Source organism: Arachis hypogaea, chromosome 19, assembly GCF_003086295.3.
Source record: "Arachis hypogaea cultivar Tifrunner chromosome 19, arahy.Tifrunner.gnm2.J5K5, whole genome shotgun sequence".
Lineage (NCBI taxonomy): Eukaryota > Viridiplantae > Streptophyta > Magnoliopsida > Fabales > Fabaceae > Arachis > Arachis hypogaea.
In genome coordinates, this window is record NC_092054.1 from 12,388,320 (window position 1) to 12,409,745 (window position 21,426).

General features: G+C 37.2%; 1 protein-coding gene across 1 annotated transcript in view; it reads right to left on the reverse strand.

Annotated features, from left to right (window-relative positions):
• Window positions 1-1,817: 1,817 nt before the first annotated feature.
• Window positions 1,818-21,426, reverse strand: part of LOC112775483 (2-alkenal reductase (NADP(+)-dependent)) — a 39,179-nt gene continuing 19,570 nt past the window's right edge. The window contains exons 3-5 of the mRNA XM_025819115.3: window positions 3,601-3,767; window positions 2,635-2,717; window positions 1,818-2,539 (exon numbers count right to left, since the gene is read on the reverse strand). Coding sequence (XP_025674900.1) covers window positions 2,161-2,539; window positions 2,635-2,717; window positions 3,601-3,767 — 629 coding nt within the window. The 3' untranslated portion in view covers window positions 1,818-2,160. The remainder of the gene's footprint in view (window positions 2,540-2,634; window positions 2,718-3,600; window positions 3,768-21,426) is intronic.

The window sequence follows — 21,426 nt, forward strand, 5'->3', positions numbered from 1 at the left end:
TAAAGTTATTTTAAAAATATTACTAATTTTACATAATTATTTTTTGTATCATTTAACTATAATTAATAACATTAATGTAATAAATCACTAATTTTTAATATATATATATATATATATATATATATATATATATATATATATATATATTACTAATTTAGGTTTTACGGTTTAAAATTTTAGTTTAAGATTTAGGTTTTAGAGTTTATGATTTTTTTTTTACTTATTTTTTATATATATTTATTCTATTATTTGAACTTTAAAATTTTTTAGGTATATTTTTTTATTTTTGATTTATTTACCAAATCAGTAGTAATACCTATTAATTTAATAAAATTAATCTAAAAAATATTAATTTTTTATAGCATATTACTATATTCTAAATAATTAATAAATTTTTATAGCATATTACTATAATTAATAAAATTAATCTAACAATTATTAAAAATAACTAATTTTTTAAATTATATTATAATCCATAAAATTACTCTAAAAAACTACTAATTTCACATGGCATCTTACTATAATTAATAAAATTATTTTCGTTATCATTTAACTATAATTAATAAAATTAACGTATCAAAATCACTAATTTTCAATATATATTACTATAATTAATTAAGTTATTCAAAATATTACTAATTTTCAGAATATCTTATTTTACAAAAAGATTGAATTGAATTATTTAACTTGTAATAATTGGTTTAGAATATAGTAATTTAAAATATAAAATTCATTTATTGTTTATTTTTCTTTTCATAAAATGTTCCTTTCTTCTCAAAACTCCAACAAATAATGACTAATAGATAAATCTAACCAACTTTGTTTTTTCGCTTTTTGTTTAACAAAAAATAAAAAATTGTAAATGGTAATAATCCAACAAATCTATCATAAATTCCAAGTGATTCATTGATTTCACAAGTTTGCAAATGAATTAAAAGGAAGATCTTGTTGTGAAACTCGCGTTCTCCTTGATGCAAGATTGTTGTGGGGTCCAAAGCTTCACCGAGTTCTCGCCGAAGGAGGGAGGATGCTGGAGAAGAGTTGATGGAGCGGCGAAAGAGTGAGCAGCAGAGACAGTGGGGAGGTTTGGAGTCGTTGCCGGCGGTAAAAATAGTGGAAGGCGCAGTGCGCTTGCAACAGCAGAGGAAGAGGAGAAAGCTAAGACAACGACAAAGAGGAGGAAGGCATCTGTCCTATGTACACGCGACAGCATCTCCCTCCTAATCTCATCCCTACCATACTGTAATCCTCTTTGTCGGGGCATCTGCTCCATGGTTGCTGACGAGGTGTTACTGTACACCTGAAGTATTGTCGTCTTGCGGGCGTTGGGGATGCTGGCATCGGAGGTAAAGGACGTGTTGGTGAGGAGGGGTCGTGCGCGTTGGCAACGAGGATATTGGCCAAGAAGCCATCCTCCCCACACGCTGTGCTGTCATCAGAGGTGATATCCCATCCTCTTTCACTCTGGTTTAATGGCGCCCCTCACTCCGGCGTTTAACGATGTGCAAAATAATACAACAAAAATATCTTACCTAACAAAATTTTATTAATTCTAAATTAATTTAAATATTTGATTTTTTTTAATTTTTTGATATAATACCACAAAATATTTTAAATTTAACAATAATAACCATCATAAAACTAATATTTATAAAGTTACTCCAACTAAAGTATTACTAGCTAATCATATGAAAGTAGATTCAGACAGGCACACCGGTCAGCCAAAGTTAAATGTTATGCAAATTGGTAAGCCAAACACACTGCACATGGAATCCGTGCCCCTCAAAAGGCAATGTGAAAATCTAAGGGAGTTAACATCATCTTTAACAGCAGATTATATTAATAAAAACTATATTAAATACACGCATAGCAGTATTTAAGAAAATTAGACTAACGACTTACAACAATAAGCCAACAATTAAGTATTAACCAATGTTCATGGCTTACTTGTAACTGAAACATGGATCCTTTTTCTTCCTTTCACCAATTTACAGCCCTACTCAACACTCCATAAAGCATCCACTATGTTTGGAAATCAGTGTTTTTTCTGTCATATCGGAACCAAAGGGTAAAAGCAATTGGAAAGTTTTGCTATAGAACAAATGAAAACACTCACCCATATATACTAAACACCAAATGGAAGAAAATGAAACTACACATTCATTCACGAGCAAGAACAATCACTTGTTTTCCAACATTGCGACCGCTGAAAAGGCCAACCAAAGCCGGAGGAGCCTTTTCAAGGCCCTCGACTATGTCTTCCACATAAACAATCTTCCCTTCTTTGATTTTCGGCACGACGTACTCCAAGAACTTGGGATATAATTGATAGTAATCGGCAACATTAAAGCCTTGCATACGAATCCGCTTGAATATGAGATTCGCCAGATTTGTTACACCTTCAGGTTGAGCAAGATTGTACTGCGAGACCATTCCACATACGACTATTCGGCCATGGACTCTCATATTTAGCAGCACGGCATCAAGTGTCTTCCCCCCAACATTCTCAAAGTAAATGTCAATGCCTTCAGGGAAGTATCTGATTTGTAAAATGATAAGAACCAATATTCACTAGTATGTAGTCTTAAAAAGGAAACTTAACTCCATGGCAGTTCAAATTTTTATATCGCAAACCTTTTCAATGCGGCATTGAGGTCTGGCTCTTCTTTGTAGTTAAAAGCATCATCAAATCCTAATTTATTCTTCAATAAATCCACCTGGTTGTAAAAAGACAAGAACTCAGGTAAAAGAATAACTAGGTAACTTTTCTTTGTGAGCAAATTTAAGATGAACGGATTTCATGTCTTGCCAGTCAAATGCTTTATAACATCATAAGTGAGGGGTTGGATGCATAATGGGATTATGTGCAAAAAAATTGGAAGTATTAACAAACATAAATGACAATATGTTCATTTGACTAAGATGACTATATGTACTAGATGTCTTGGGAGTGTCAACACATGTCAAAGTTATCAAATACAAGAGTTCACGTAATTCGTAGAGCTTAAGTAAACTTGAGTCATAAAACTCAAGTTAACACTAGAGTTTGATAACCTTGAGATATATAGTTACTTACAAAAGCTTGGAAATTGGCATCAGTTTTCTGCATGATAATCATGCTATTACAAAAATAGCATAACAACCCAAATTAGTTCCTAAAATAATTTAGTCAACTACTTTAGTCCCCAACCTTCTACTCTGTTAAACAAATCAGTCCTAACATTAGATTATTCCATTAGAGGCTAACAAAGCTCGCTTGAGTGGGGATTGGTTGGAGAATAAATTTTAGAGACTTTAGTGTCACTTTTCAATAATAATGGGGACTGATTTGACAAAACATTCTAGCCTCTAACATGAGAATTTGACGTGAAAACTGATTTATCAAACGAAGTAAAAGGTTGGAGACTGATATGTCTAATGAAGTCAACGTCTGGGATTTGGTAATTAAAATTTGTTGGGAGACTAAAAATTCCATAGAGGCTTATTTGGAATATTACTTTACAAAACAGAAGTACTTAGAATAGAATAAATATGGAGAATAAGGGGATTTACCACATATCAAGACATATATATATATAACAAGAGAGATAAAATGAATACCTTGTCTTTACTTCCAGCACTTCCAACGACATAACAACCGCTGAATTTAGCAAATTGACCAACAAGTTGACCAACTGCACCAGAGGCTGCAGAAACAAAAACTTTCTCTCCTTTCTTAGGAAGCCCAACTTCAAAGAAACCAGCATAGGCAGTCATTCCTGGCATACCTGCATTCATTGAGTCAAAATTAAAGAATGTCTAAACAAACAATAATACCAAGGAGTATAAGCAAGTAACATCCATAATCTTGCAAAATAACCAGTCTGGTTTTAGAACCTTAAAAACTAATCATTCAAGTACCATTTCCTCCATAACATAGCTTGTCAGCCAAATGCTCTATAATGAATCCAGCCATATAACCTTCTGAAGAGTTTGGAAAACTCTAAACCAAATTAATGATGATCAAACATTATTAACAGCAAAATTATTAAGCTAATTATGATTAATGAGCTAATTAAAATAATTTTGTTGTGCAGGTTAATATTGGGCCGAAATAAAAAGAAAGGATCTCAAGCCCAATAAAATAAATTTCAGCCTCATGTAATTCTTGTTAAATGTTGTTTTGGCTGAAATAGTTTTATCAATTGGGCCAAGAATAAGTTAAGCCCATGTTTGCTTCCTACACTTGATCCGTTACAAATTTCACCAGGAAAGCAAATGTTAACCATGTGGGCCAACTATTAATTTCAACTTTACAAAGCCCAAAATCTATTAAGTAACACTTGGTGTTTACATTGATCCGAAACCAAAAGAAAAGAGAAAGCAAAGTGCTTCCAACGGACATCACATGCTTAACTTGTAATGGAATTCAAATTTTATCAAGTAAGGTTAATGCAGTCCTTGGAAATATGAAAGAGAAAAAGTCAAGTGATTTGATGGCAATCAATAGTAGCTTACACGCTACTTCACAAGCTTGGAGAAATGCACCTAATTAATTTATCTTTCATAACTCTCATAGTTTTGCTTTTCTCTTTCTTCTTTCTTTCTATTTGCTTCTCTTCTTTCTTCGGTCCTTAACCAGAGAACCATGGAAGCTACACCAAGCTACAATCACCGAAGAGAAGAAGTTGCATGCATCAAGACCATCACAATGATGGCAAGAAAACATACTAAAATAAAAATGTGCTGTGGCTGAGATTATCACCTAATCTGGTAAGATTTGGTGAGGTAATCTCGGATCCTCCATACCCAAAAAGAAAGAAAAAGATTCGGCCAGTAGAGAAGATCCTTGGAGGCATGGCTTGTCTTCGATTCTGCTCAACCACCACAGGAAGTAGCTAGAGTGGCGAAGTGATGGTTGAAGGCAGAGATTGAAGCAGATGAAGTCATCATCATCATGAAGCATCAAGGGCCAGAATTTCATCTTGGAGAGCAAGCCAAGGATGGAGAGCTCGGATTGATGAAGGGTGATGATCAAGAAAGGACTAGAGGTAATTGCATGTTGGTTAATGCATGGTTATCTCTTCTCTCTCTATGTGGCCGAACCGGTTTAGTTGAAGGAAGAAGAAGTTGGTTCAGTTTTGGCTTCAATAAGTGGAGGCTCCCCTCTTCTATATTAAGGGTGGACAGCCACTGTTTGAAGCAAGGAGAAAAATTGAGAGTGCAAGGCACAGAGTTCTCAGAGCTACCTGAGCTAACAGTTTTCTCTTCTCCTTCAATGTATTCAGTTTTGTATTTTTCTGTTTAATTTTGTCATGTCTTGAGTCTCATGGTAAAAGGCAAACAGTGAGGTTTGTAATGAAAAAGCCATAGAGCGGAAAAAGGCAGAGAGTGCAAAATTAAAAGAAAAAGCCATAGATGTCTTAGAGTTCCTTTGTTCATCTATGTTGTGTTTCATGATTCTGTGGGAATCCCCTTGTAAGTTGGGTTAGCACTTTACAAGTTGTAATCTGTTTGATTATAGTGAAATTCCATCATTGTTGTGATGGAGACTGGATGTAGGCTGCACTGCACTTAGCAGCCGAACCAGGATATATCTTGGTGTGATTTTCTTCCTCTCCTACTTCATTTCTGTTTTCTACTGCACAGGAGCAAAAACAAAAAATGTCTCGTGCCAAGTGACGAGACAAAATGAAAATGTCTCGTGGCTAGGGACGAGCTAAAAACAGAAAAGTCTCCTCTGAATCCAGCAAGTGTTAGCAAGAAAAAAAGGGGCTAAGATTCAACCCCCCCCCTTCTCTTAGCCACTGAAACCATCAATTGGTATCAGAGCTTGGTCTCAAAGAGATCAAGCTTTGCAGCTTGGAACAAAGATCCTCATGGCAGAAAACAGTGGCGCAAATGTGGTGTCTTATAATCTAACTGAAGGACAATCAAGCAACAGACCTCCTCTTTTCAATGGGAAAAATTATACCTATTGGAAGGAGAGGATGAAAATATTCGTACAAGCAGTGGATTACAGACTTTGGAAGATTATTCTCGAAGGGCCTCAATATCCAACTATCACAAGTGCAGAAGGAGTTGTTTCTCTCAAACCAGAAGCAAGATGGACCGAGGAAGATAGGAAGAAGGTGGAGTTAAATGCCAAAGCAATAAATCTGCTCAATTGTGCTATCAGCTTTGAGGAGTACCGACGGGTATCAAGATGCACAACGGCAAAGGAAATCTGGGACAAATTGCAAATCACCCATGAAGGAACCACCATTGTCAAGAAGACTCGGGCAGATATGCTAAACAGAGAATATGAAACGTTTGCAATGAAGGAAGGAGAGTCCATTGATGAACTGTTTGAACATTTCAATGCTATCATTGTTGGCTTAGATGCTCTGGGAATTACACATTCTGATTCTGTGCTAGTGAGAAGATTGTTGAGATGTCTCACAAAAGAGTGGGAGACTAAAGCTTTAATTATTTCTGAGAGTAGTAGCCTAGACTCCATAACACTTGATGATTTGAGAGGAAATCTTCTTGCTTTTGAAAATACCTATTTGAAAAAAGATACAAAAAAGAAAGGAATTGCATTTTCTTCTGTGACTAACCCCCTGGATGATGAATCCAGTGATAACTCTTCTGAAAATGAGTTTGTTTTATTTGCAAAAAAATTCAGGAAAATGGCTAAGCTCAGAGGCAAAGGCAGCAGCACAAGGAAAGTGAAGAAAGACCTCAGCAAGGTAACTTGCTACAATTGCAAGGAAATGGGGCATTTCAAATCTGATTGTCCCAAGCTGAAGAAGGAGGAAAAGCCAAAAAGAGGAAAGAAGAAAGGACTGATGGCCACATGGGAAGACTTGGAGAATGATTCTGATGATGATGATGAAGAAACCGAGACCAAGTCACAAACATGTCTCATGGCAGACCACATAGATCAGGTAGTCTTTCATAACCCTAACACTGAAGATCTCCATCTTATGATAGACCACCTTTCTGAAAAAATAAGATGTTTTCTGCTGGAAAATCAAGAACTTGAACAGCAAATTACCATTCTTAAGGCCGAAAACAGTTTTCTAAAAGAAAAAGTGAGAGAGGCCGAAACTGCTTGTGATCTTGTTGAAGAAAATAAGCAGTTAAGAGCCCAAGTTAGGAGCTGTGAAAGTAACCATTGTGTTCTTGCATATGTGGACTGTTTTAAACAAAATGAAGAGTTGCTTAAAAAGGTTAAAAGACTTGAGGAAGACTTGGCCAAATTTACACAAAGTTCTGAAAGTTTAAATCACATCTTGGCTAGTCAAAAACCTCTTTATGATAAGGCTGGGTTGGGGTTTCATAAATCTGAAAATTCACATTTTGAAAATATTGCTTCATCTTCTAATGACACAAGATTTCAAGATCCCACCTACTTTAACAAAAAGGCAACTCCAAGGTTTTGTAGACTATGCAATCGGAATGGACACTTTCCCATTCAATGCTTTTTCGGTGAAAGAATGGTTGGTGACAAAGTTTATAAAATTGTTTTTGATTACAATGGCTTAGGACATAGAAGATGGTTTAACGTAAAAGGATCCAAAAAGATTTGGATACCTAAGGTTACTTAAGCATTGTTTTGTAGGTGTGCCTAGCATCCAAAAAGAAGGAAAATGTGTGGTATATGGACAGCGGATGCTCTAGGCATATGACCGGAAAGGCAACCTTCTTCATAAAGCTTGATGACTATGATGGAGGACTTGTCACTTTCGGTGATGATGCAAAAGGAAAAATTGTGGCTGTTGGGAAAGTTGGTAAAAACTTTTCTTCTTGTATAAATGATGTTCTCCTTGTACATGGCTTGAAACATAATTTGCTTAGTGTTAGTCAACTTTGTGATTTGGGTTTTGAAGTTATTTTTAAGAAATCTGTTTGTTTAGTTGTGTGTGAAAAAACTGGGAATGTTCTTCTTGAAGCTAAAAGATGCAACAATGTGTATGGATTAACTCTTGAGGATTTAAAGGAACAAAATGTAACATGCTTCACATCTTTTGAATCTGAAAAATGGCTTTGGCATAGAAAGTTGGGACATGCTAGCATGTATCAAATTTCTAAGCTAGTTAAAAGAAATTTGGTTAGAGGGATCCCAAACATCAAGTTTGATAAGGATCTTACTTGTGACGCTTGTCAATTAGGCAAACAAGTAAAATCCTCTTTTAAATCAAAAGATGGAATCTCAACCAAACGGCCATTGGAAATGTTACATATTGATCTTTTTGGTCCTACTAGAACTCAAAGTTTAGGAGGTAAACATTATGGTCTTGTGGTGGTAGATGATTACTCTAGATTTGGTTGGGTACTTTTCCTTGCTCATAAGAATGATGCCTTTTATGCTTTTTCCACCCTTTGTAAGAAAATTCAAAATGAAAAGGATTTGAAAATTGCCCATTTAAGAAGTGATCATGGAAGAGAATTTGAAAATCAAGATTTTGAAAAATTCTGTGATGACTTAGGGATTTCTCACAATTTTTCATGTCCTAGAACCCCCAACAAAATGGAGTGGTTGAAAGAAGGAATAGAAGCCTTCAAGAAATGACTAGGGCTATGTTGTGTGAGAGTGAAATTCCTAAATTCTTATGGGCTGAAGCTGTGAACACAGCATGTTATATTTTGAATAGAACAATCATTAGAAAAGGGTTAAAGAAAACACCTTATGAGCTATGGAAAGGAACCCCTCCAAATCTTAAGTATTTTCATGTTTTTGGATGCAAATGTTTTGTGCTTAATAATAAAGAAAACCTTGGAAAGTTTGATCCAAAATCCTATGAAGGAATGTTTGTTGGATATTCCACCACAAGCAAGGCCTATAGAGTTTATCTCAAGGAGTATAGGACAATAGAGGAATCCATACATGTTACCTTTTGTGATTCTAACTTAATTCCCAGTATTGTGAAGGATATTGATTCAGATTGTGAAGAGGCTGGAACAAGTAAAGAAAATCCCAAATCTGTTCAAATTGAAGAATCTGTCAGTCCGGTTTTGTCTCGTCAGATTGGAGGAGACATTTCTATTTTGTCTCCTGAACAGGCACGAGCAACTGAAACAGTGAGACAACCAGAAGTTCATCAAAGCTCTACACCTGTCCGAAAGCCTAGAGAATGGAAGTCTATGAGAGGTTACCCTCATGATTTCATCATTGGTGATCCTTCTCATGGCGTAACTACAAGATCCTCCACCAAAAGGCAAACCGAACCTAGCAATCTTGCTCTCTTGTCACAAATAGAACCCAACAATGTCAAACAAGCTCTTGAGGATCCATCATGGGTTAAAGCAATGCAAGAAGAGCTTGCTCAATTTGACAAGAATGAGGTTTGGACACTAGTACCTCATCCGGATGGTAAGAAAGTTACCGGTACTAAGTGGGTATTTAAAAATAAACTTGGTGAGGATGGACAAGTTGTTCGTAACAAGGCTAGATTAGTGGCCCAAGGTTACGATCAAGAAGAGGGTATAGATTTTGATGAGTCTTTTGCTCCGGTAGCTAGAATGGAAGCAATTAGATTGCTTCTTGCCTATGCCGCCCATAAAGGTTTCAAAATGTTTCAAATGGATGTTAAGTGTGCTTTCCTTAATGGCTTTATTGATAGAGAAGTGTATGTGGCACAACCCCCCGGTTTTGAACAAAAGGAGTTTCCAAATCATGTTTTCAAATTAACTAAGGCTCTTTATGGTCTTAGACAAGCTCCAAGAGCTTGGTATGAAAGGCTTAGTGCCTTCTTGTTGGAAAATCAATTTCAAAGGGGTACCACCGACACTACTTTATTTATTAAAGCATCTAATGATGACATACTTCTTGTTCAAGTTTATGTTGATGACATTGTATTTGGATCGGCCAACATTTCCTTGTGTGAAGAGTTTGGAAAACTCATGACTAGTGAGTTTGAAATGAGTTTAATGGGAGAGCTTACCTTCTTTCTTGGCCTCCAAATTAAACAAACTCCTAGTGGTACTTTTATTTACCAAGGAAAGTATGCAAAAGAACTTATCAAAAAGTTTGGCCTAGAAAATTCCAAAGCAATGAGTACACCAATGCATCCCAACACAAAACTTGAAAAGGATGATGATGGTCAAGATGTGGATGAAACAAGGTATAGAGGAATGATAGGTTCACTCATGTACCTTACCTCCTCTAGACCGGATATTGTTCAAAGTGTGGGTGTATGTTCAAGATTTCAATCTCACCCAAAAGAATCCCATCTTACGGCTGTTAAACGCATCATTAGATACATTAAGGGAACTTGTGATTATGGCTTGTGGTATCCTAAATCTGATGAATTTTGTGCAGTAGGGTTTTGTGATGCAGATTATGCGGGAGATAGAGTGGATAGAAGAAGCACGTCCGGCATGTGTTGCTTCCTTGGAAGCTCTCTCAACATGTGGTCAAGCAAGAAACAAGCCACAGTGGCTTTATCCACCGCTGAAGCAGAATATATTTCCGCATCTGCATGTTGCACTCAATTAATTTGGTTAAAAACACAATTGGAAGATTACAAATTAAAAATCAATAGTATACCCCTATTTTGTGATAATATGAGTGCAATAAATATTTCAAAAAATCCTGTTTTGCACTCAAGAACTAAGCACATTGAGATAAAGTATCATTTTATTAGGGAACATGTGCAAAAGGGTACTATTGATATTCAATTTGTAAAATCAGAAGACCAAATTGCTGATATTTTTACAAAACCCCTCTGTGAAGACAGATTCTGCACCTTGAGAAAAAGATTGGGAATGTTTGATTTAAGTTTTATTGAAAATTTGTGAATATTTGATTCAGTTCAGTTTTGTCTCGTAGGTTTGGACGAGATAAAAAACGCAAGCTTGATGGAGGAGCTCTGTTCAGGGGGAGGCAACACAAATTTAAATTCTTCTGGGCCCCACCTAATAAATTCTGACCCTACCATGGCAGTTTAGTTAGTTATTCCTTCCTTGAAAAAATAAAATCACAAAATTTTTTTAGATTGTCTTTTCAAATCTAGTTGGAAGATACATGTTGTCAAATCATATCTTCTCCTTCCAACTAAATCCCTTGATTCAAGGAAAAACTCCCTCTTTATCACTTTTTGAAACTCCCATTTGGATAATAACCGTGCCATTATGGTCATTAACCTCCCATCATCTCTCTTCAATCCTCATTTATTGCACCTCTAACCTCCTTCCATCCTCCTCTCATTCGGCCCTCACCCCTTCATATTCAACCCCTCATTCATCCACCATGAAAAAGAAAACCGCTGTTAGGCGAAGTAGCCGAACCCCCATTCCAAAAAACCCACCTTTCTCATCACCTCCAACCCATACACATATCCATCTCCATTCTACCTCATCCTCTACTCAGTCACCACCCTCCAAGAAAACCGAAACCATGCGCCGAAAGGTTATTGCTCAGAAAACCTCAGGGAGAGGCAAGACAGGGAAGAACAAGCAAACAAATGTTGAAGAAGATGAAGAAGCATCTCAGACTACTCCACCTCCATCACCACCAAAAAGATCTACCTCTCATGCGAAAAGCTCTCACAAGAAACAGAAACCTTTACTCTGCATGACACAAGCGAACCCCCCAATCTGGAATCTCTAGAGTTCAAAAACAAATTCCACAAAACTCATTCACATTTTGATCCTTCTCGCTTCCACTCATGTGCATTCTATGAATTTCACAAAGACGTTCTTCTGCAGCGCAATCTCTGCCCCTCTTACTTGGTGAACCTTCCAAATCTTGCCACCAAAGGAATGAACTTTTCGTCTCTGTTTGATGCTCTGAAATGGACTCCTCTGACTCACATTCAGAAATTGGTATACCCGGGGCTGGTCCGGGAATTTTATGCAAACATGCGCTTGATTGGTGGGTCAATCCACTCTTATGTCAAGCGTGTTTACATAACCCTCACTCCTCAAACCATTGGTGCTGCCCTTGGGTATGAAGATGAGGGACCAAAGGTTTATATGGTTGATAAATGGGATGATCAAGTGGGCGTTACTCAACAAACAGTCATGCAACACATTTGTGCCAATCTGTCCGGGCTTGATGGATTAATACCAACTCACAAATCCCTCGGCCCAGAGAACTCTCTGTTACACCGTATCATCACTCATATCATCACTCCTCAAAGTGGTTCTCATCATAGAGTAACGGTTTCTGACTCTATCATCCTCTTTGCTCTTATTACTTCCACTCCAATTTCATTTGCTTATATTATGACACGTCATATGTGGGAAGCAGTAAGAAGCACAAAAAAGGCTAATCTTCCTTATGGCATGTTTCTTACATGTATATTTGAATATTTTAAGGTTGATTTGTCTAATGAATCTGTTGAGAACAAAGTGTCACAGATTAAAGGAGGAGGAGTTTCGAACAAGAAAAGCAAGAAATCTGTTGCCTCCGAACCCTCTCTAAGCGATTTGGATAGCCACCCTGAACCCTCAAAGGTGTCGGCATCCATCAGGGAGGCTCTCAGTGAATTCCGCAATATGTCCAAATTGATGCTAAAGTCAAGCAAGGCTGCCCGGAAATTGGCATATGCAAATGAGAAAGCCTGGAGAAAGTGCTATGAAAGGGTCGGTTTCATGATTCAAACCTTTGATGATGAAATGGGAACAGGAGATTCTGAAGATGATTCTGGTTCTGAATTCAATGTTTCTGATGATTAGTGACTATTTCTCTACTTTTATTTGATATTGGCAACAATAGGCTCAATCTTTCTTTTGTTTTTTGTAAAGGCATGACTTGATACTCCCTGCCGTATGATACTCTGAACAATTACTGCTTTGTTATAAATATTATGTATTGCTCATGTCTCTTATTGCAGGTCCTTATGCCCCTTGATGCCAAAAGGGGGAGGAGATTTAAATTCCAAAATTGAAATTGGAATGAAACAGGGGCTGGAAAAACAGGGGATAAGGGTTGAAATTTTCAAATTGAAAATTCATGATTACCCTTATTCAAAGAATGCATGTTTCTATTATATTTCCTGCTGTATGTACTGCATTTGGCTTTTGGTTTACTATGATGTTTGATATATTGATGCCTGGCTGATGGTTCATCTTTGATAAACCTGTTGGTTTGAAAATTTACATTTGGCAGTTCCTTTAAGCTGTGTTATTTAACAACTGCCATGTTTTGATGTGCTAATATGTGTTTCAAAAATATTTTCCTTATTTTGAATGACATTGCTCTGAAATCTGGACTGGAAAATATTTGGAAACTTTCTGAACAACACTGGTTTGTGTTCTGTTGATATGTGTAAGTTTGAGCAGTAAATCAGTTTGTGATATCAAAAGAGATTTGATTATCAATTAAAACTGCTCATAAATCAAGCATTTAGCATCTTAAAATATGCTAAATAACATTGTCATTAGAAGCTTGATTAAAGTGTTACAGGTTAGTGCTTCCCATGGTAAGATAAGCATACATCAAGGGGGAGCAATGTGACATTTTGAAAGGGGGAGAAATTCAAATTCAAAGGGAGTAATCTTTACTCAATTTCTAAATTTCTTCCATTTCAATTTTAATAATGTTTGTCATCAAGGGGGAGATTGAAGAGTTTGGAAAACTCTAAACCAAATTAATGATGATCAAACATTATTAACAGCAAAATTATTAAGCTAATTATGATTAATGAGCTAATTAAAATAATTTTGTTGTGCAGGTTAATATTGGGCCGAAATAAAAAGAAAGGATCTCAAGCCCAATAAAATAAATTTCAGCCTCATGTAATTCTTGTTAAATGTTGTTTTGGCTGAAATAGTTTTATCAATTGGGCCAAGAATAAGTTAAGCCCATGTTTGCTTCCTACACTTGATCCGTTACAAATTTCACCAGGAAAGCAAATGTTAACCATGTGGGCCAACTATTAATTTCAACTTTACAAAGCCCAAAATCTATTAAGTAACACTTGGTGTTTACATTGATCCGAAACCAAAAGAAAAGAGAAAGCAAAGTGCTTCCAACGGACATCACATGCTTAACTTGTAATGGAATTCAAATTTTATCAAGTAAGGTTAATGCAGTCCTTGGAAATATGAAAGAGAAAAAGTCAAGTGATTTGATGGCAATCAATAGTAGCTTACACGCTACTTCACAAGCTTGGAGAAATGCACCTAATTAATTTATCTTTCATAACTCTCATAGTTTTGCTTTTCTCTTTCTTCTTTCTTTCTATTTGCTTCTCTTCTTTCTTCGGTCCTTAACCAGAGAACCATGGAAGCTACACCAAGCTACAATCACCGAAGAGAAGAAGTTGCATGCATCAAGACCATCACAATGATGGCAAGAAAACATACTAAAATAAAAATGTGCTGTGGCTGAGATTATCACCTAATCTGGTAAGATTTGGTGAGGTAATCTCGGATCCTCCATACCCAAAAAGAAAGAAGAAGATTCGGCCAGTAGAGAAGATCCTTGGAGGCATGGCTTGTCTTCGATTCTGCTCAACCACCACAGGAAGTAGCTAGAGTGGCGAAGTGATGGTTGAAGGCAGAGATTGAAGCAGATGAAGTCATCATCATCATGAAGCATCAAGGGCCAGAATTTCATCTTGGAGAGCAAGCCAAGGATGGAGAGCTCGGATTGATGAAGGGTGATGATCAAGAAAGGACTAGAGGTAATTGCATGTTGGTTAATGCATGGTTATCTCTTCTCTCTCTATGTGGCCGAACCGGTTTAGTTGAAGGAAGAAGAAGTTGGTTCAGTTTTGGCTTCAATAAGTGGAGGCTCCCCTCTTCTATATTAAGGGTGGACAGCCACTGTTTGAAGCAAGGAGAAAAATTGAGAGTGCAAGGCACAGAGTTCTCAGAGCTACCTGAGCTAACAGTTTTCTCTTCTCCTTCAATGTATTCAGTTTTGTATTTTTCTGTTTAATTTTGTCATGTCTTGAGTCTCATGGTAAAAGGCAAACAGTGAGGTTTGTAATGAAAAAGCCATAGAGCGGAAAAAGGCAGAGAGTGCAAAATTAAAAGAAAAGCCATAGATGTCTTAGAGTTCCTTTGTTCATCTATGTTGTGTTTCATGATTCTGTGGGAATCCCCTTGTAAGTTGGGTTAGCACTTTACAAGTTGTAATCTGTTTGATTATAGTGAAATTCCATCATTGTTGTGATGGAGACTGGATGTAGGCTGCACTGCACTTAGCAGCCGAACCAGGATATATCTTGGTGTGATTTTCTTCCTCTCCTACTTCATTTCTGTTTTCTACTGCACAGGAGCAAAAACAAAAAATGTCTCGTGCCAAGTGACGAGACAAAATGAAAATGTCTCGTGGCTAGGGACGAGCTAAAAACAGAAAAGTCTCCTCTGAATCCAGCAAGTGTTAGCAAGAAAAAAAGGGGCTAAGATTCAACCCCCCCCCCCTTCTCTTAGCCACTGAAACCATCAATTGGTATCAGAGCTTGGTCTCAAAGAGATCAAGCTTTGCAGCTTGGAACAAAGATCCTCATGGCAGAAAACAGTGGCGCAAATGTGGTGTCTTATAATCTAACTGAAGGACAATCAAGCAACAGACCTCCTCTTTTCAATGGGAAAAATTATACCTATTGGAAGGAGAGGATGAAAATATTCGTACAAGCAGTGGATTACAGACTTTGGAAGATTATTCTCGAAGGGCCTCAATATCCAACTATCACAAGTGCAGAAGGAGTTGTTTCTCTCAAACCAGAAGCAAGATGGACCGAGGAAGATAGGAAGAAGGTGGAGTTAAATGCCAAAGCAATAAATCTGCTCAATTGTGCTATCAGCTTTGAGGAGTACCGACGGGTATCAAGATGCACAACGGCAAAGGAAATCTGGGACAAATTGCAAATCACCCATGAAGGAACCACCATTGTCAAGAAGACTCGGGCAGATATGCTAAACAGAGAATATGAAACGTTTGCAATGAAGGAAGGAGAGTCCATTGATGAACTGTTTGAACATTTCAATGCTATCATTGTTGGCTTAGATGCTCTGGGAATTACACATTCTGATTCTGTGCTAGTGAGAAGATTGTTGAGATGTCTCACAAAAGAGTGGGAGACTAAAGCTTTAATTATTTCTGAGAGTAGTAGCCTAGACTCCATAACACTTGATGATTTGAGAGGAAATCTTCTTGCTTTTGAAAATACCTATTTGAAAAAAGATACAAAAAAGAAAGGAATTGCATTTTCTTCTGTGACTAACCCCCTGGATGATGAATCCAGTGATAACTCTTCTGAAAATGAGTTTGTTTTATTTGCAAAAAAATTCAGGAAAATGGCTAAGCTCAGAGGCAAAGGCAGCAGCACAAGGAAAGTGAAGAAAGACCTCAGCAAGGTAACTTGCTACAATTGCAAGGAAATGGGGCATTTCAAATCTGATTGTCCCAAGCTGAAGAAGGAGGAAAAGCCAAAAAGAGGAAAGAAGAAAGGACTGATGGCCACATGGGAAGACTTGGAGAATGATTCTGATGATGATGATGAAGAAACCGAGACCAAGTCACAAACATGTCTCATGGCAGACCACATAGATCAGGTAGTCTTTCATAACCCTAACACTGAAGATCTCCATCTTATGATAGACCACCTTTCTGAAAAAATAAGATGTTTTCTGCTGGAAAATCAAGAACTTGAACAGCAAATTACCATTCTTAAGGCCGAAAACAGTTTTCTAAAAGAAAAAGTGAGAGAGGCCGAAACTGCTTGTGATCTTGTTGAAGAAAATAAGCAGTTAAGAGCCCAAGTTAGGAGCTGTGAAAGTAACCATTGTGTTCTTGCATATGTGGACTGTTTTAAACAAAATGAAGAGTTGCTTAAAAAGGTTAAAAGACTTGAGGAAGACTTGGCCAAATTTACACAAAGTTCTGAAAGTTTAAATCACATCTTGGCTAGTCAAAAACCTCTTTATGATAAGGCTGGGTTGGGGTTTCATAAATCTGAAAATTCACATTTTGAAAATATTGCTTCATCTTCTAATGACACAAGATTTCAAGATCCCACCTACTTTAACAAAAAGGCAACTCCAAGGTTTTGTAGACTATGCAATCGGAATGGACACTTTCCCATTCAATGCTTTTTCGGTGAAAGAATGGTTGGTGACAAAGTTTATAAAATTGTTTTTGATTACAATGGCTTAGGACATAGAAGATGGTTTAACGTAAAAGGATCCAAAAAGATTTGGATACCTAAGGTTACTTAAGCATTGTTTTGTAGGTGTGCCTAGCATCCAAAAAGAAGGAAAATGTGTGGTATATGGACAGCGGATGCTCTAGGCATATGACCGGAAAGGCAACCTTCTTCATAAAGCTTGATGACTATGATGGAGGACTTGTCACTTTCGGTGATGATGCAAAAGGAAAAATTGTGGCTGTTGGGAAAGTTGGTAAAAACTTTTCTTCTTGTATAAATGATGTTCTCCTTGTACATGGCTTGAAACATAATTTGCTTAGTGTTAGTCAACTTTGTGATTTGGGTTTTGAAGTTATTTTTAAGAAATCTGTTTGTTTAGTTGTGTGTGAAAAAACTGGGAATGTTCTTCTTGAAGCTAAAAGATGCAACAATGTGTATGGATTAACTCTTGAGGATTTAAAGGAACAAAATGTAACATGCTTCACATCTTTTGAATCTGAAAAATGGCTTTGGCATAGAAAGTTGGGACATGCTAGCATGTATCAAATTTCTAAGCTAGTTAAAAGAAATTTGGTTAGAGGGATCCCAAACATCAAGTTTGATAAGGATCTTACTTGTGACGCTTGTCAATTAGGCAAACAAGTAAAATCCTCTTTTAAATCAAAAGATGGAATCTCAACCAAACGGCCATTGGAAATGTTACATATTGATCTTTTTGGTCCTACTAGAACTCAAAGTTTAGGAGGTAAACATTATGGTCTTGTGGTGGTAGATGATTACTCTAGATTTGGTTGGGTACTTTTCCTTGCTCATAAGAATGATGCCTTTTATGCTTTTTCCACCCTTTGTAAGAAAATTCAAAATGAAAAGGATTTGAAAATTGCCCATTTAAGAAGTGATCATGGAAGAGAATTTGAAAATCAAGATTTTGAAAAATTCTGTGATGACTTAGGGATTTCTCACAATTTTTCATGTCCTAGAACCCCCCAACAAAATGGAGTGGTTGAAAGAAGGAATAGAAGCCTTCAAGAAATGACTAGGGCTATGTTGTGTGAGAGTGAAATTCCTAAATTCTTATGGGCTGAAGCTGTGAACACAGCATGTTATATTTTGAATAGAACAATCATTAGAAAAGGGTTAAAGAAAACACCTTATGAGCTATGGAAAGGAACCCTCCAAATCTTAAGTATTTTCATGTTTTTGGATGCAAATGTTTTGTGCTTAATAATAAAGAAAACCTTGGAAAGTTTGATCCAAAATCCTATGAAGGAATGTTTGTTGGATATTCCACCACAAGCAAGGCCTATAGAGTTTATCTCAAGGAGTATAGGACAATAGAGGAATCCATACATGTTACCTTTTGTGATTCTAACTTAATTCCCAGTATTGTGAAGGATATTGATTCAGATTGTGAAGAGGCTGGAACAAGTAAAGAAAATCCCAAATCTGTTCAAATTGAAGAATCTGTCAGTCCGGTTTTGTCTCGTCAGATTGGAGGAGACATTTCTATTTGTCTCCTGAACAGGCACGAGCAACTGAAACAGTGAGACAACCAGAAGTTCATCAAAGCTCTACACCTGTCCGAAAGCCTAGAGAATGGAAGTCTATGAGAGGTTACCCTCATGATTTCATCATTGGTGATCCTTCTCATGGCGTAACTACAAGATCCTCCACCAAAAGGCAAACCGAACCTAGCAATCTTGCTCTCTTGTCACAAATAGAACCCAACAATGTCAAACAAGCTCTTGAGGATCCATCATGGGTTAAAGCAATGCAAGAAGAGCTTGCTCAATTTGACAAGAATGAGGTTTGGACACTAGTACCTCATCCGGATGGTAAGAAAGTTACCGGTACTAAGTGGGTATTTAAAAATAAACTTGGTGAGGATGGACAAGTTGTTCGTAACAAGGCTAGATTAGTGGCCCAAGGTTACGATCAAGAAGAGGGTATAGATTTTGATGAGTCTTTTGCTCCGGTAGCTAGAATGGAAGCAATTAGATTGCTTCTTGCCTATGCGCCCATAAAGGTTTCAAAATGTTTCAAATGGATGTTAAGTGTGCTTTCCTTAATGGCTTTATTGATAGAGAAGTGTATGTGGCACAACCCCCCGGTTTTGAACAAAAGGAGTTTCCAAATCATGTTTTCAAATTAACTAAGGCTCTTTATGGTCTTAGACAAGTCCAAGAGCTTGGTATGAAAGGCTTAGTGCCTTCTTGTTGGAAAATCAATTTCAAAGGGGTACCACCGACACTACTTTATTTATTAAAGCATCTAATGATGACATACTTCTTGTTCAAGTTTATGTTGATGACATTGTATTTGGATCGGCCAACATTTCCTTGTGTGAAGAGTTTGGAAACTCATGACTAGTGAGTTTGAAATGAGTTTAATGGGAGAGCTTACCTTCTTTCTTGGCCTCCAAATTAAACAAACTCCTAGTGGTACTTTTATTTACCAAGGAAAGTATGCAAAAGAACTTATCAAAAAGTTTGGCCTAGAAAATTCCAAAGCAATGAGTACACCAATGCATCCAACACAAAACTTGAAAGGATGATGATGGTCAAGATGTGGATGAAACAAGGTATAGAGGAATGATAGGTTCACTCATGTACCTTACCTCCTCTAGACCGGATATTGTTCAAAGTGTGGGTGTATGTTCAAGATTTCAATCTCACCCAAAAGAATCCCATCTTACGGCTGTTAAACGCATCATTAGATACATTAAGGGAACTTGTGATTATGGCTTGTGGTATCCTAAATCTGATGAATTTTGTGCAGTAGGGTTTTGTGATGCAGATTATGCGGGAGATAGAGTGGATAGAAGAAGCACGTCCGGCATGTGTTGCTTCCTTGGAAGCTCTCTCAACATTGGTCAAGCAAGAAACAAGCCACAGTGGCTTTATCCACCGCTGAAGCAGAATATATTCCGCATCTGCATGTTGCACTCAATTAATTTGGTTAAAACACAATTGGAAGATTACAAATTAAAAATCAATAGTATACCCTATTTGTGATAATATGGTGCAATAAATATTCAAAAAATCCTGTTTGCACTCAAGAACTAAGCACATTGAATAAAGTATCATTTATTAGGGAACATGTGCAAAAGGGTACTATTGATATTCAATTTGTAAAATCAGAAGACCAAATTGCTGATATTTTTACAAAACCCCTCTGTGAAGACAGATTCTGCACCTTGAGAAAAAGATTGGGAATGTTTGATTTAAGTTTATTGAAAATTTGTGAATATTTGATTCAGTTCAGTTTTGTCTCGTAGGTTTGGACGAGATAAAAAACGCAAGCTTGATGGAGGAGCTCTGTTCAGGGGAGGCAACACAAATTTAAATTCTTCTGGGCCCCACCTAATAAATTCTGACCCTACCATGGCAGTTTAGTTAGTTATTCCTTCCTTGAAAAAATAAAATCACAAAATTTTTTAGATTGTCTTTTCAAATCTAGTTGGAAGATACATGTTGTCAAATCATATCTTCTCCTTCCAACTAAATCCCTTGATTCAAGGAAAAACTCCCTCTTTATCACTTTTTGAAACTCCCATTTGGATAATAACCGTGCCATTATGGTCATTAACCTCCCATCATCTCTCTTCAATCCTCATTTATTGCACCTCTAACCTCCTTCCATCCTCCTCTCATTCGGCCCTCACCCCTTCATATTCAACCCCTCATTCATCCACCATGAAAAGAAAACCGCTGTTAGGCGAAGTAGCCGAACCCCCATTCCAAAAACCCACCTTTCTCATCACCTCCAACCCATACACATATCCATCTCCATTCTACCTCATCCTCTACTCAGTCACCACCCTCCAAGAAAACCGAAACCATGCGCCGAAAGGTTATTGCTCAGAAAACCTCAGGGAGAGGCAAGACAGGAGAACAAGCAAACAAATGTTGAAGAAGATGAGAAGCATCTCAGACTACTCCACCTCCATCACCACCAAAAAGATCTACCTCTCATGCGAAAAGCTCTCACAAGAAACAGAAAACCTTTACTCTGCATGACACAAGCGAACCCCCCAATCTGGAATCTCTAGAGTTCAAAACAAATTCCACAAAACTCATTCACATTTGATCCTTCTCGCTTCCACTCATGTGCATTCTATGAATTTCACAAAGACGTTCTTCTGCAGCGCAATCTCTGCCCCTCTTACTTGGTGAACCTTCCAAATCTTGCCACCAAAGGAATGAACTTTTCGTCTCTGTTTGATGCTCTGAAATGGACTCCTCTGACTCACATTCAGAAATTGGTATACCGGGGCTGGTCGGGAATTTTATGCAACATGCGCTGATTGGTGGGTCAATCCACTCTTATGTCAAGCGTGTTACATAACCCTCACTCC